This window comes from Peromyscus eremicus, chromosome 20 (assembly GCF_949786415.1).
Source record: "Peromyscus eremicus chromosome 20, PerEre_H2_v1, whole genome shotgun sequence".
Taxonomy (NCBI): domain Eukaryota; kingdom Metazoa; phylum Chordata; class Mammalia; order Rodentia; family Cricetidae; genus Peromyscus; species Peromyscus eremicus.
In genome coordinates this window covers 20,389,543-20,401,788 of record NC_081436.1, presented here as the reverse complement: position 1 = coordinate 20,401,788, position 12,246 = coordinate 20,389,543, and the positions used below count along the sequence as shown (strand labels likewise).

Here is a 12,246-nt window from a genome sequence, read left to right as displayed (position 1 = left end):
GGAGTCACCCTGTCCATATCCAGGCTCCCTTTCCGAGCTATGCTTCCGGGTACTGGCTTCGCCACACAGTCTAGACTCGTAGGTGAGAACAGGAGCTGCAGTTCCCTTACATGGATGAAGAAACCAAGGTTCAGAGACAAGATGAGGTTTGTCCAAGCAGTACAGCTGTTAAGCAGGGCTGAGACTGGACTCTGGGTATCGCTGAGCCCCGCCCCATACACACACACACACACACACACACACACGCACGCACGCACGCACGCACGCACGCACACGCACACACACACACACACACGCACACACTTGTATTCACTGTTCTGCTAGTTTCTAAAATGTCTGAGCCAGCAAAACTCAACTGAAAGAAATACACTCTTTCCAGGGCGCTGAAAGACGCAAGGGCATCTCCCTAAATGTGACAGCAAACAGGCAGACGAGGCTGACAAGATGGAACACTTGAGGAGAGAGCAATACTCCGAACTGACCTGGGTCCTGCAAGCATTAGGGGGAGCTGCTACTGTCGGCCCAGCTCAAGGAGACCCTGTGGCCCTCAGAAGAGGAAGTGGCCCCATGAACTCTCTACAGAGCAGTCTTGTAAACAAGGCTAACTAAGAGTCTTCCAAGGACAGACAGTGGCCCTTTAAGCAGGAGGCGGATGAGAGGAATAACCTTGATAAATGCCTACTGGAGGTGCAGAGGGGTTAACGCTTAAAGCCTCCCCTCACCCTGGCTCACACCAACTCTGCACCAGCTGCCTGAGCTCGCCAGTGAGCTCTCCAGAATCCACCAGCCCCTCCTGAGTCTTGGCTGGCCGGCCGCTCTGCCTGCAACTCAATCCCTCCCAAGGCACTGAGAGTTGTAAGGGCCCAGGCGTGCTGATCAAAGGTATCCGCCCTGACTCAGGTCGATTTTAAAGGAAAACACTTTGATTCCAAGCTCCAAAAGAAAGCCGTTCCCACGGTCTTTATACGAGGCCTGGGGTTTGCCCTCCGATCCATTCTGGAAGCTCAGAGAGCCACGACTCTTGAAAGGCCCCTCTAAAGGGTCCTCAGGAAGACACAGACTGTGGCTGCTGGTTTGTCCCTGAGCCTCAGCCATGTGCCTGAGTGTGAATCTCAGGACACTGCAGGGCAGCCGGCCTGTCACTCACGACGTGGCAAGCAGTTGCCCAGCGGCTGGTGGAGGCACTGAAAGGCGACCTTTGAACGGTGGGTGTCTGACTGAGTTTTTAGTGCTAATGTTCTCCAAATGCCATGCTCAGATTGGCTGTCATATCGTTCAACACCTCTGAGTCACAGTTGCATACAGATGTGGTTTGGCTGCAGGCCCTTTCCACAGCTTGTCCCCATCCTGTTCTCACGTTTCCAGACCTCAGACCCAGGAGTGCAGGAGAGTCACATGGAGATACAGACAAAACGATCTTTAGTTGGAGGTTTGGCCTGGATTAAGTTCGCAAGTGTTGACTGGGGTTTCTGTGGCAGTGGTCTCTCTTTGAGTCCCTTCACAGCCGATCTGTATGGTGAGCGAGACCTGGGTTAGCTGGGGATTCGATGTCCCCCTTTTTACCCATCTGTACCCTCCAAAGGATGGGTGTGAACAGGACTCTGTGTCTCGCCTTTGAATGGGGGATGGGTAAAATGGCTTGAGGACCCCCGAGGGTCCTGGGAAGGGGGGTTGAATGCCGTGGCTGGGAAATTAAATAATAGAAGGGAAGTCTCTGGACTGTAGAAACCCAGAGGACAGGACCTCACCCAGCCCGAGAGGGGACAGGATCTCCCTGGGAAAAGACCCTTGGACTGGGTCATTATTTTCTGAACTGCAATTCTTCAGGTCCAGCCCCACCTCCTCCCTCCATAAAAGTGAGGCCGGCTCCGCGTAGAAATTCTGGAAACCACAGGGAAGGATCAAGAAGAAAGGCGGACTGTCTGCAGTTCCTCACCCTGACGGAGCAGCTGCGAACATTTTGATGTCTTTCTTTCTTTCCCATCTCTTTACCAGGCTGAACTTTGAAGGCAGAAAAGAGTAGGGAGGCAGCCAGGTGGGGGAGGGGCCGGCGGGAGAGTTTTCAGCCTAAGAAAGCTCTCGGGGTAAAGCGTCTAGAAGTTTCCCCACGGGGCACCGGGGCACCGTGTCGGGGCACTGTAGAGAAGCAGGCGAAAGAAAGTGTTTGCGGCTAGGGTGAGCAGGGCATCGGGGAATGAAAGAGGCTGGGGGAGGTTGGAGCCGGGGAGGTGGCTGAAAACCAGGCGGAGCCTCTGGGAGCTTTTACATTAGAAGGGAAATGTCATTGCATTTTCGAAAGAGGACAAGAGAATACCGCAGAGTTCCAACCAGGAGACCTGGGCTACCTAAAACTTCCCCAGCCTTAGTGACTCATCTGGCTTCTCCTTTCTTCCCCCCAGTCTGCTTTTAAAACGCAAGCTCAGGGTTGGAGACGCAGCTCAGTTGGCAGAGTGCTCGCCTAGCGTGCGTGAAGCCCCAAGTTCAAGCCCCAGCATGGCATAATCCAGGTGCGGTGCAGCATGCCTATAATCACAGAAGCTGGGCGGTAAAGTCAGGAGGGAGGATCAGAGGTTCAAAGTCATCCTCGGCTACATAGCAAGTTTGAGGCTAGCCTGAGCTCTGAGAGACCCTGTCCTTACACAGGGGTTGGGGATTTAGCTCAGCGGTTGAGTGAGCACTTGCCGAGCAAGCCCAAGGCCCTGGGTTTGATCCTCAGCTCCAGGAAAAAAAAAAAAAAAAAAGACAAAATAACAAAAAATAACTGCACAAGCTCCCATTTTGATTCCTCTTCAATCTCAGGTTCCCCCAAATCCTGTACTCTCAGCTGCCTCCTTCCACTCCCTCAACCTCCAACTTGGGGCGTCCTGTTCCCCACCCCACACCACAGCTTTGCAGGCTGCCTCTGTGAGCATCAGGAGATCTGTGGAGACAACAGTGGCTGTTCTGTGACTCCCACTGTTTCCGGTCTTGACTCCTGACCCGCAGACCTTCCGTCTGTGACGTCCCTCTCCCCGGGCTCCCCATCCACCCTGCTATCTTTGAAACCTGTAGTTTTTCTTACCTTGTCCACCTCCTAGGATCCTAAGATCCTTGGCACAGCCTAACCTGCCCCAGATGGCTCAGCTTTGCTCTGAAGAGTGAGGAAAGGCTCTCACTAAGTTCACCCCCCTAGGGGCCAACTCCTGGAGGTGAGGCTGTGTGAACAGCCCACTGTCTCCTGGTGCCCGGGCTCCTTGGCGTGAGAAAGCCTAAGAAGGGCACACTTGATTAGTCCACGGCTACACACGTTTTGAATGTAGGCCTGTGCCCACCCTGACTTGGTGAGACTCAGCCTGGACAGTGGAGGGCACCCCTGCCTGGACTCCATGGCCCGCTTCTGTTGGCTCAGCAGGAACAGGCAGGCTGTGGTTTGCCCTCCCTTTCTCTACCAGAGTAATAACATCCTCAGGTGGGGTAGGAGGAGCTGTCCAACCACGCCAACCACTTCCAAGCACCCTGCTAGGACCACAACACCTAGAACAAAACCCCAAGTTCAACCACCTATCAAATAGACGGTGAAACCAGGAGCCCCTAAGTCCCAGCCAAGAGTGCCCATAGGATGCCAGGTCAGGGCCCTTCCATCTTGGGCCTGCAGCCCCTCATCTGGGATAGGCTCTATGCTGAATAGAGTCTCAGAGAGGACTGCGCCGGGCCCAGCCTTCCAGAGGTTCTGATGATACAGAGACAGTGACTCACTGTCATCTACAGGAGGTATGGGGGGACTCTAGTGAGACCCCAGACTGTGAGGTTCCCAGGCACAGAGGAGAAGGTGGCAGGGGGAAAATGCTGGGCCCAGAGGAGTCTGGTGGGCAGGGTATACACTGATTCCACCCTGAGAAGTAAGTACCAAGCTACACTATTCACCGTGTCTGAGGTCTCACATACCCTCAGTGAGGGTATAAGTGGTACCAAACATGACCCCCTGTCATTGTAAGGAAGAGGCTTGCCTGGGAAGCTACTGAATACCTCAGCGGATGGGAAGGGAGGTGGTGAGTGGTCAGGTGACTTGGCCAAAGTCTCTTGAGAACTCAAATCCAGGATGGCCAGGCCACCCTCGCCAGGCTTCCATGAGCTCCACCTGCCAACCTCAAGTCTTCTCTGACCTCGTCAGGCTCATCTGGAGTTTCCCCATCTTCCTCTGTTGCTGTGCCAGCCCCGATGGCCAGAATCCTACCACAATAAACCTGGACTAGAGTACCAGGAGCAGGGGAAGGGGAAGGGCAGGTCCCATGCTCACTTGTGAGCTTCGCCAACACCTGTCAACGCCCATTCACAATACCCAAGAGTCTTTATGCCAGAGCATCCACAGGTCAGAGACACATTCAGCCCTGTGTGTAACCAGGATGAACACCTATACTAACGCCCACGGAAGACTGGGCTGTCTGGAGCTGCTTAATTTAGCTGCTATTGTTACCATTTTCTGAGTACCCCCCAGGTGCTAAGCACCGTGCTGGGAGTCACGGAGTAAAGCCATAGGGCTGCATGTGGTCCCCATTCTGTGGACATTCAACATCCAGCCACACAGGACGACAGAAATAGCTTCAGTGGGAACATGTGCCCTGGAGCCCAATACACAGGGACATACAGAGGCACACATACACACCTGGAAACCACGTACATATTCACAGCCCTAAACAGGACGCCCCTGAAGTGCCCAGCACGTCTACAGACTCAGCAGTGTGTTCACTTAGCAGGATGCTCTATAGCAGGTGTCCACAGAACATGGCAGGCTTGTGGGCCATATTGGTTATGTCCCAGCTACTCTGCCGTCACAGATGGTCTATGAACAAAAAGCACGGCTGTGTCCCAGGAAAACTTAGCTATGGACCTGGGAATTTGAACTTGGTGTAAGCTTCATGTCACAAAATATTTTTCTTTTGATTTCTCCCCCACCTCCAAACCATTTCAAAAAAAATATGGAAAACCACTCATAACTCTCAGGCCATATCAAGGAGGCAGAGAGCTGGAGTTAGTCCGGAGGCCATAACCTGCTACTCTTGCTCAGTCGCAGAAACAAATGTCACCTACCTCTTATCTGCCGGATATACCTTAAAAGGCATAATGTTGAATCCAAGAGACACCCCACAGAAGAGTATACGCAGTAGCATTTCAGTCACATTAAGTTTAAAAGCAGACAAACTAGGTTCAGTGGTCCCGCACTTGCTTAGCATGTGTGAGTTTTTACTCTCAGTGCTGAAACAAAATAGCCAAACTACTCCGCCATAAGTAACTTTGTGCTAAATGATGAAAGTATAAAGAAACAGGTCCAGGTTTACCTAGCAGCCCCATGTCCACGATCATTCAGAAGAAAGCAATACCTCTAAGGGGAGAAACGGTGTCTCTGGAAGAATGTTCTGGAATGTTCCAGAATGTTCTCTGGCTTGCCCCATGTTGCACTTTTTTTTTTGGGGGGGGGTAGTATTTATTATTCATCACTGTACTTTCCAGCACGTGTGTTACATTTCACAATTACAATGAAGAAGGCACTGAGGATAGGACCTACTGGGACAGTGTCTGAACCTCCACCTGACAGGCATTATAATCCGCTGGCAACGGTCTCACATCCCACTGCTCTGGGAGACTCTCCTCTCCAGTCAGACAGAACCTCTGACTGTTTCTTTGCACAGCTTTGTCTTCTGGTCTCCCGGCCTTTATCCATGCTGTGCCTGTGTGCTACCTCACCGGCTCCGTCCTCCTCTGGGTCCAGCCCCCAGCCAGTGCCCTCTGCAGCAGGCAGCCTTTCCCGCAGTCCCTGGGCCCACCTCAGCACTGCACTGCCTCTCTGCAGGCCTCTGCCTCCCGAGCACTTTATTGGGATTAAACGAAGATGAAAGGCAGAGACCAGTGGTGACAGAGGCTGGAGGGGCAGGGAGGGAGGCAGGAAGCCTTAGCTTGCAGAAGGCAGAGCCACTATTCATGTTTGGGAACAAAGCGAGTGATGACATCTGAGGCCAGAGAGCACAGTCAGATGCACACATGAACTCCATCTGGGTCCTGTTTCCTAGGACAAAGTCTCACGATCTCCACCCAGCTGAGAGAGTGGGCCTGGGCCTTGTTCATTTCTGTCCCCCACAGTTGTCTAGAGACCTGTGGCCCCGGAAGCTCTGCAAGCCACTTCAATTCACTCCATGGGTATTTGAGAAATCAGTAAAGCTGGAAACAGTGGACAGAGAAAAGGACTGACATTCATCAAAGACCCCAAGGCCCAGAAACAAGCGGATTACCCCAGGTCACAAAGAAGTCAAAAGAAGCATTGGAATCTCAGCATTTGAAAAACTGAGGCAGGAGGATGGATGGAGAATTTGAGGCCAGCCAGGGCTATACATTGATTCCTGGCCAGCCTGGGCTATATAACAAGTTACAAGCTACACGTTGAAATTGTGTCTCCAAAAAAAAAAAAAGGAGGGCTAGCAAGATGGTTCAGTGGGTATAGTCACTTGTGGTGCAGTCTTGGTGACCCAGGTTCGATCCTCAGATCCCATGTAAAAGAGGAAGGAGAGAAATGACTCCACAATGTCGTCCTCTGCTCTGTGTGAAACACTTGCATCACACACCCACACAATAATAAAATAATAATAGTAATAATAATAAACAAAATGAGAGGGAGAAAGAAGAAGGACTCTTACAGTATCAGGTCCGGTGATGCAAGCCTGTAATTCTAGCACTCAGGAGGAAGCTGAGACAGGAGGATTGCTGTGAGTTGGAGACTATTTAGGAAGCCCCGTTTCATAAACTAGAGAGAGAGAGAGAGAGAGAGAGAGAGAGAGAGAGAGAGAGAGAGAGAGAGCGCTCAGGCCCTCACAGACAAGGATGTATGGGAGAGCTCTAAAAGCCTGCGACAGGTATGTGGGGAAAAGCAGAAGCTGTGATGGGCAAGGGGCGGGACAGACAGGGGGCGGGACTAAGAGAGGGGCTGTGTGTTCCAGTAATCAGTTCCAGAAGTGAGGGAGCTGGCCTTCCCTTCTCATGCAAGAACAGGAAGAACTTCTCTAGAGCAGAGGGTTTGCTGCAATACAGGGGGTGGGGGTGGGGGAGAAAATCTGTTTCTGTTTTTGTTTGTAGCTCATCCTCTTTCAAAACAGCTTCCCTGCAGCTACAGTAGCTTGCCCGGCAAATTCTCCTCCAAGTCAGTCCTTGGCCTTTGGAGACGGGAACCACACGGGGGGGGGGGGGGGGGGGGGGGGGGGATGGGAACTTGGGGGAGAGTAAGTTAAAATGACTAAGTGGGACTTTTTTATTCCTCTAAGGCGGGGAGTGAGGGTTGTTGAGACAGAGTCTCACTCTGTGACCCAAGCTAGTCTGGAACTAATGGCAATTCTCAGACTCCCAAACCCTGGGATTATAGGAACAGGTCACAACATCTCACTTAAGTGTAGGTTCAAACACACTGTCGGTAACAGGTCCCGTCTGGGGTGAGCAGTGTGGCACAACATTAAAGAAGACGGGCCACAGGGTTTGTCCCCCAGCCTGCTCTGAGGCTGCATGAGTTGGCTCCCGGCTCCCCTCACCCCCCAGTGTAAATTTTCCTATGAAGAACGTTCTTTGCAAAGAAAAGTAACCGGGACCGGCAGAGCCCACTGGGCAGGGTTCTGGCTGGGCCGAGGCGGAGTCTGAAGCTGACCCTAGCCGATAGCCTGACTTCCACTCTACTGCCTGACTTCAGACTTGTGGACAGACCTCCACGAGTTTGTCTCCCTGTGGGTGACGGGACGCTGAGGACATTCAGTGTTGGGTCTACAGAGAGGTTCAATGAATGCTAATTCCTGATTATCAGAATAACAGTTTGTGATATAAACGAAAAGGGGGATGTGACAGTCAGGGCAGATGCAACTCCTAGTCACCTCCTCAAAGTCCAAGTGGCACTGGGGAGAGGCCTCAGCGGGAAAATGCTTGCGGTGCAAGTGTGAGGACCTGGGTTCGAATCCCTGGAAGTCATAGAGAGCACAGTAGCGTGTGTCTAAAAGCCTGTTGTTCCTGCCACAAGATGGGGAGCACTGACAGAATCCTTGGAAGCTTACAGGCCAGCTAGCCTGGCACATGCAGCAGGGACAAACAAAAAGAAATGCCATCTCTGACGGGAGCCATAAGCCTAAGCGACCCTTGACACACATGCTGCCATATTTGGGCTTCTCTCCTCTTTTCTTAGATCTAGGCTTTGCTTAAGTCTCCATAGCACCAGAACCTCTTCCCACAGATACCGGAACCTCTTCTCAGATATCAGGTGAATGAGCTGCAGTTAAGCAATTAGGCGGTTAGACAAGGGTAGATAGATAACCTTCAGAGCAACATTTCCTGCTGGCCGAACAGCCCATAATTAAGTCCCTTCCTGCTTGCAACCCCCATTACTAAGTCCCTTCCTGCTTGCAACCCCCATAATTAAGTCCCTTCCTGCTTGCAACCCCCCTTGCCTACCTATATATGCCTTGAGAGAAAAATAAAATTTTGGAGCTTGATCAGACGTCCTGTCTTGCTCTCATTCTTTGTGTCTCTTGTCACTCTCATTCGCCGGCCCTCCCTTTAGGTCCCCGTTGAAGACCCCGCCTGGACAAACTCTTCCCCACCCTATAGCCTGCTCTGGATCCAGATCTCCCAGATTCCGAGGGAGCCTGAAACCAGGAAAAGTCAACAGTGTTGGCCCTGGGGAGACTCACACGGGTCATAAAATCCTTGGCCTCTGGCTGTGTTTCAGGAAGTGGGAAGTGTGGCCTTAACAGTACCTGTGCCCCAGGGCACTATGCTCTGGCTGGCTACTGTCCCATCTGTGTCCTCTATGGTTAACCAACCACCAACAATGGCACCCAGGGCAGCTCCGCCACCTCTCCCACAGCACCCAGGTAAGAGCTGTTTCTTCCGCAGACTCCATACCTGACCTCAAAACACAGGACCCACCCTCCTTGTTTAAGGACCGGGGCCCAAGCGATGCTGTCAGGGAAGCTGTTAACACGCCAGTGAAGACCCAGCACTGTCCCCACCTCTTCAAACGCCACCTTGGTGAGGCATTCGCTAAACATCTTCCCAGTCCCCAAAGGCTCCCCCTGTGAAGTCTACAATGTTCAAAAGCAACCCGCAAATCCCCAGAGACAGGTCCCGAGAATTAGCTGCTCCCTCTGGATGAAAGTCACTCTGATGTACGTGAACAAGAGGACACAAGGAGGAGACAGACTTGCCTGCTAGCTGCAGGATCCAGGGCACCAGCAGCAACCGGAGGAACCACCAAGCCGAGAGCCAGCTGGGAGGGTGCAGGCATCCCGCCCGGGCCCCACACCACAGAAGCCGGCTCTCCATCCGATGCCGCCGCCTTGAGCAGGACACTTGATCAAAGGCTTTCCTTCCTCTTTAGCGCACTAGAGGCTATGGCCCCTGCCTACAGCCACAGTTCCCTTTTGTGTCGCCATGAGTTCCTCCTCTGGATGCCTTTCTGCTTCCTCAAGCTGTTCCTCTCCTCCGTAAGCCTGACTTCCCTCTGAAATGGTGGGAGTAGTCTTAGTGAGGACTCCAACCTGTCCAAGCCACAGAGTAGGAAAAGAGAAGGGTGAGAACCTAGGCCTCCCCAGCTTCCTGTCGGCTTCTGTCCTCCTTGGCCTCTTGTGGAGGACCCTGCCCAGGAAACGGTGGTAACCACGCTCCATCGGTTAGTGCCTTACACGTCTAAAACCCTAAAATTGAACACAATCCTGCCTGCTCAGGTGTCTCTCCTCTGCAATGTTCCTACAACCCCTTGAGAAGGTGTCCTGAAGAGTGGGTTTTTTTTTTTTTTGGCGGGGGGAAGCATAGGAAGGGGAAGGCTGAGGTGGAGGAGTGACAGACTGTAAGCCTGAAGGGCCTGAGCCACTCATCCCAGCCTCAGAGAGAACCCTAACACTCCAGGGGTGAGAGAAGGTACTGGCCAAGCAAGGGCCTGGTAAGGCCCTTCAGAGAAACTCCTCTTGATTCGCCTTAACTGTCCTACTCCTCCTGAGGTGGCTCCCCCAGCCTGAGTTCACCCCGTGCCCCCCAAAAACGAGACACAACACAGCTTTCCCATCAGTTCTGCTCTCACTGGCTCCACCTTTCCAGAGGCGCCCTTACAGGGACAATGATGGCCTACTGTGGGGCCCCAATCCTTAGCAGACTCTAGGGAGAACTCTTGAGGTCCTGGAGCCTTATGTCTGTCTGTGACCTGAGTGGCAGGGGTCGCGTGGGCAGGTGGAGGAAGCGGGCAGGAAGGAAGCTGAGTGCCGGACCTGCTGAGCACCGAGTTTTCCTGTTAGCACAACTAACCTGAGAGAGTCCTGAAAGGCCCCATCCCACCCATGAGAAACTTCAGCCGCTTGTCCATGATACGGGCAAGACTGGTGGGCGTGCACTGGAAGGCCAGACAGATTTATACCTGAATTTCCTTTGCCATTTCTGCCACCGCGATGGAGGCTGGGCACATGGCTGAGGTCCCACGATGTCACCATGGGGCTTGTGTGGGGGCCTTGCCTAAGGCCCCTCCCTTTGGCCTCTGCGCAGGAACAGGGAGCAGCAACCCCGAGGCTGGAGTGTGGAAGCAAGCTGCCATAGGCCACCCACCCACAGAGGAAGACGTATGAACAGGAGAAGATGCATCGCGAAGGGGTGGGCCGGGACCCAGGAGGTATTGGCTGTTGATCCATCAAGGTGATACATGATCACGGGTGTCACAGCGAAGCATGGATAATCTGCTTCATGCCGCTCCCCAGCTCCTGTGGGGAGCAGGTTGTCTAAGCACTTCGGTGCCATGGTGATAAACGTCATGTTAATGCCTCGGTGCGCAGAGGGAGCGTTTTAAAGGCTTCGGTCTGTGCCTCCGTGAGTTTCCTCATGACTTGGCACCTGGAGGTGCCTGAGTGCCAGACTGCATGAGGCACAGAGCCCTGCTTCTCCAACACTAATGCTGTCCCCATGCCTGCCCCGGTGCCAGCTCGCTGCTCCTGTCTGCCTGTGCTTGGCACTGCTCAGCATCCCAGGCAGACAAACCTCAGCCCCTCACAGCATACCTGCACCTCCAATGCAGACGGCGGGGCCTCCTGGGACCCTGCTACATCCCTAACAAGCCATTCACTCTCCTGTCTCCTGCAGGTCTTTGGCTCGACAGACTTCGTGCCTGGTTCTCCCCAGGCTCCCAGTGGGGCTGCTGAGGCCCACACCTATACCACAGCATGGAGCACAGCTGTGACTGCAAAGATGGATACTGAGTGGCTGGTTCACTACGGGGCTTCCGATCTCCCAGAAAGAAGTGGGCACAGGCCTGAGGAGAAGAACCCCTCTGGCCCAGAGACAACATGAAGGAAATTAAACCACAGCACATTCAGAAACCTGATGATCGCCACAACTTTGCAGCTCCCTGTCACCCAGGGCTGTGAGTGGCAGGCCAGCTGGGCTCCATCCTGTTCATTGGTTTTTCCTGGCCCGCACCCTGGGCAGGAGCTGTGACTAGGCAGAGTGGAGGCCCTGAAGATAGGAAGAGGAAGACAGGAAAGAATTGAGGCGTCACAGCTCTGGGCTATGCCTTTGAGCTTGACACTGTAGATGACCTCGTTGGGGACAGTACCTCTGGGCCATGGCTAGAGTCTCGCTAGGCATCCACCCACTTACCCCACCATCTGTCCTCTACATGTCACTGGGCACAGTCTCTACCCAAAGCACTGGCTTTCCAAACAGATACAGAAGGTAAGAGCCCAGCTTTAAAGAAACCTGTCTAAAGGGAGCAGCAATAACCCAGATCAATTCAGTATGACTGGTGGTCCAGCCTAGCTGTTGACACCGAACACTCTTCACGGGCTTTTCGTTTCTAACTTAATGCTCCCGGCAATCCTGGGCAGCAGGTTCACAGATTGCTCCCATTTTATAGATGCAGAAACGGAGACACAGAGAAGGCAAAGGAGTTTCTAACTAGTACTCTAGTCCAGTGGTTCTCAACCTTCCTAATGCTGCGACCCTTTAGATACCTGAAGAGCAGAATAGCACACAGAGCAAAGAGGGATGCCAGGGAAGGTACAAAGCATGGTGGGCTTCTAGGAGGGCTTCGAGGACAGCCCAATGGCAAGGGCAACCTTCTGTCCTAGGAACACTGGGCTTGCATTTGGGAAGAACCCTCTCCTGCACCGTGACACTGATCCACAGTTGGGTGGAGCAAGCCTCCGGCTGAGCGGCTCACCGGCCTGATGGGTCTAATTGGGCCCCCACCGACACAAGAGAACTATC

At 53.2% G+C, this 12,246-nt stretch overlaps 1 protein-coding gene across 1 annotated transcript in view; it reads right to left on the bottom strand.

Moving 5' to 3' along the window:
- The window catches only part of Nfam1 (NFAT activating protein with ITAM motif 1), a 31,890-nt gene extending 22,566 nt beyond the window's left edge, over positions 1–9,324 (bottom strand). The window contains exon 1 of the mRNA XM_059247193.1: positions 9,207–9,324. Coding sequence (XP_059103176.1) covers positions 9,207–9,324 — 118 coding nt within the window. The remainder of the gene's footprint in view (positions 1–9,206) is intronic.
- Between the last annotated feature and the right edge of the window lie 2,922 nt (positions 9,325–12,246).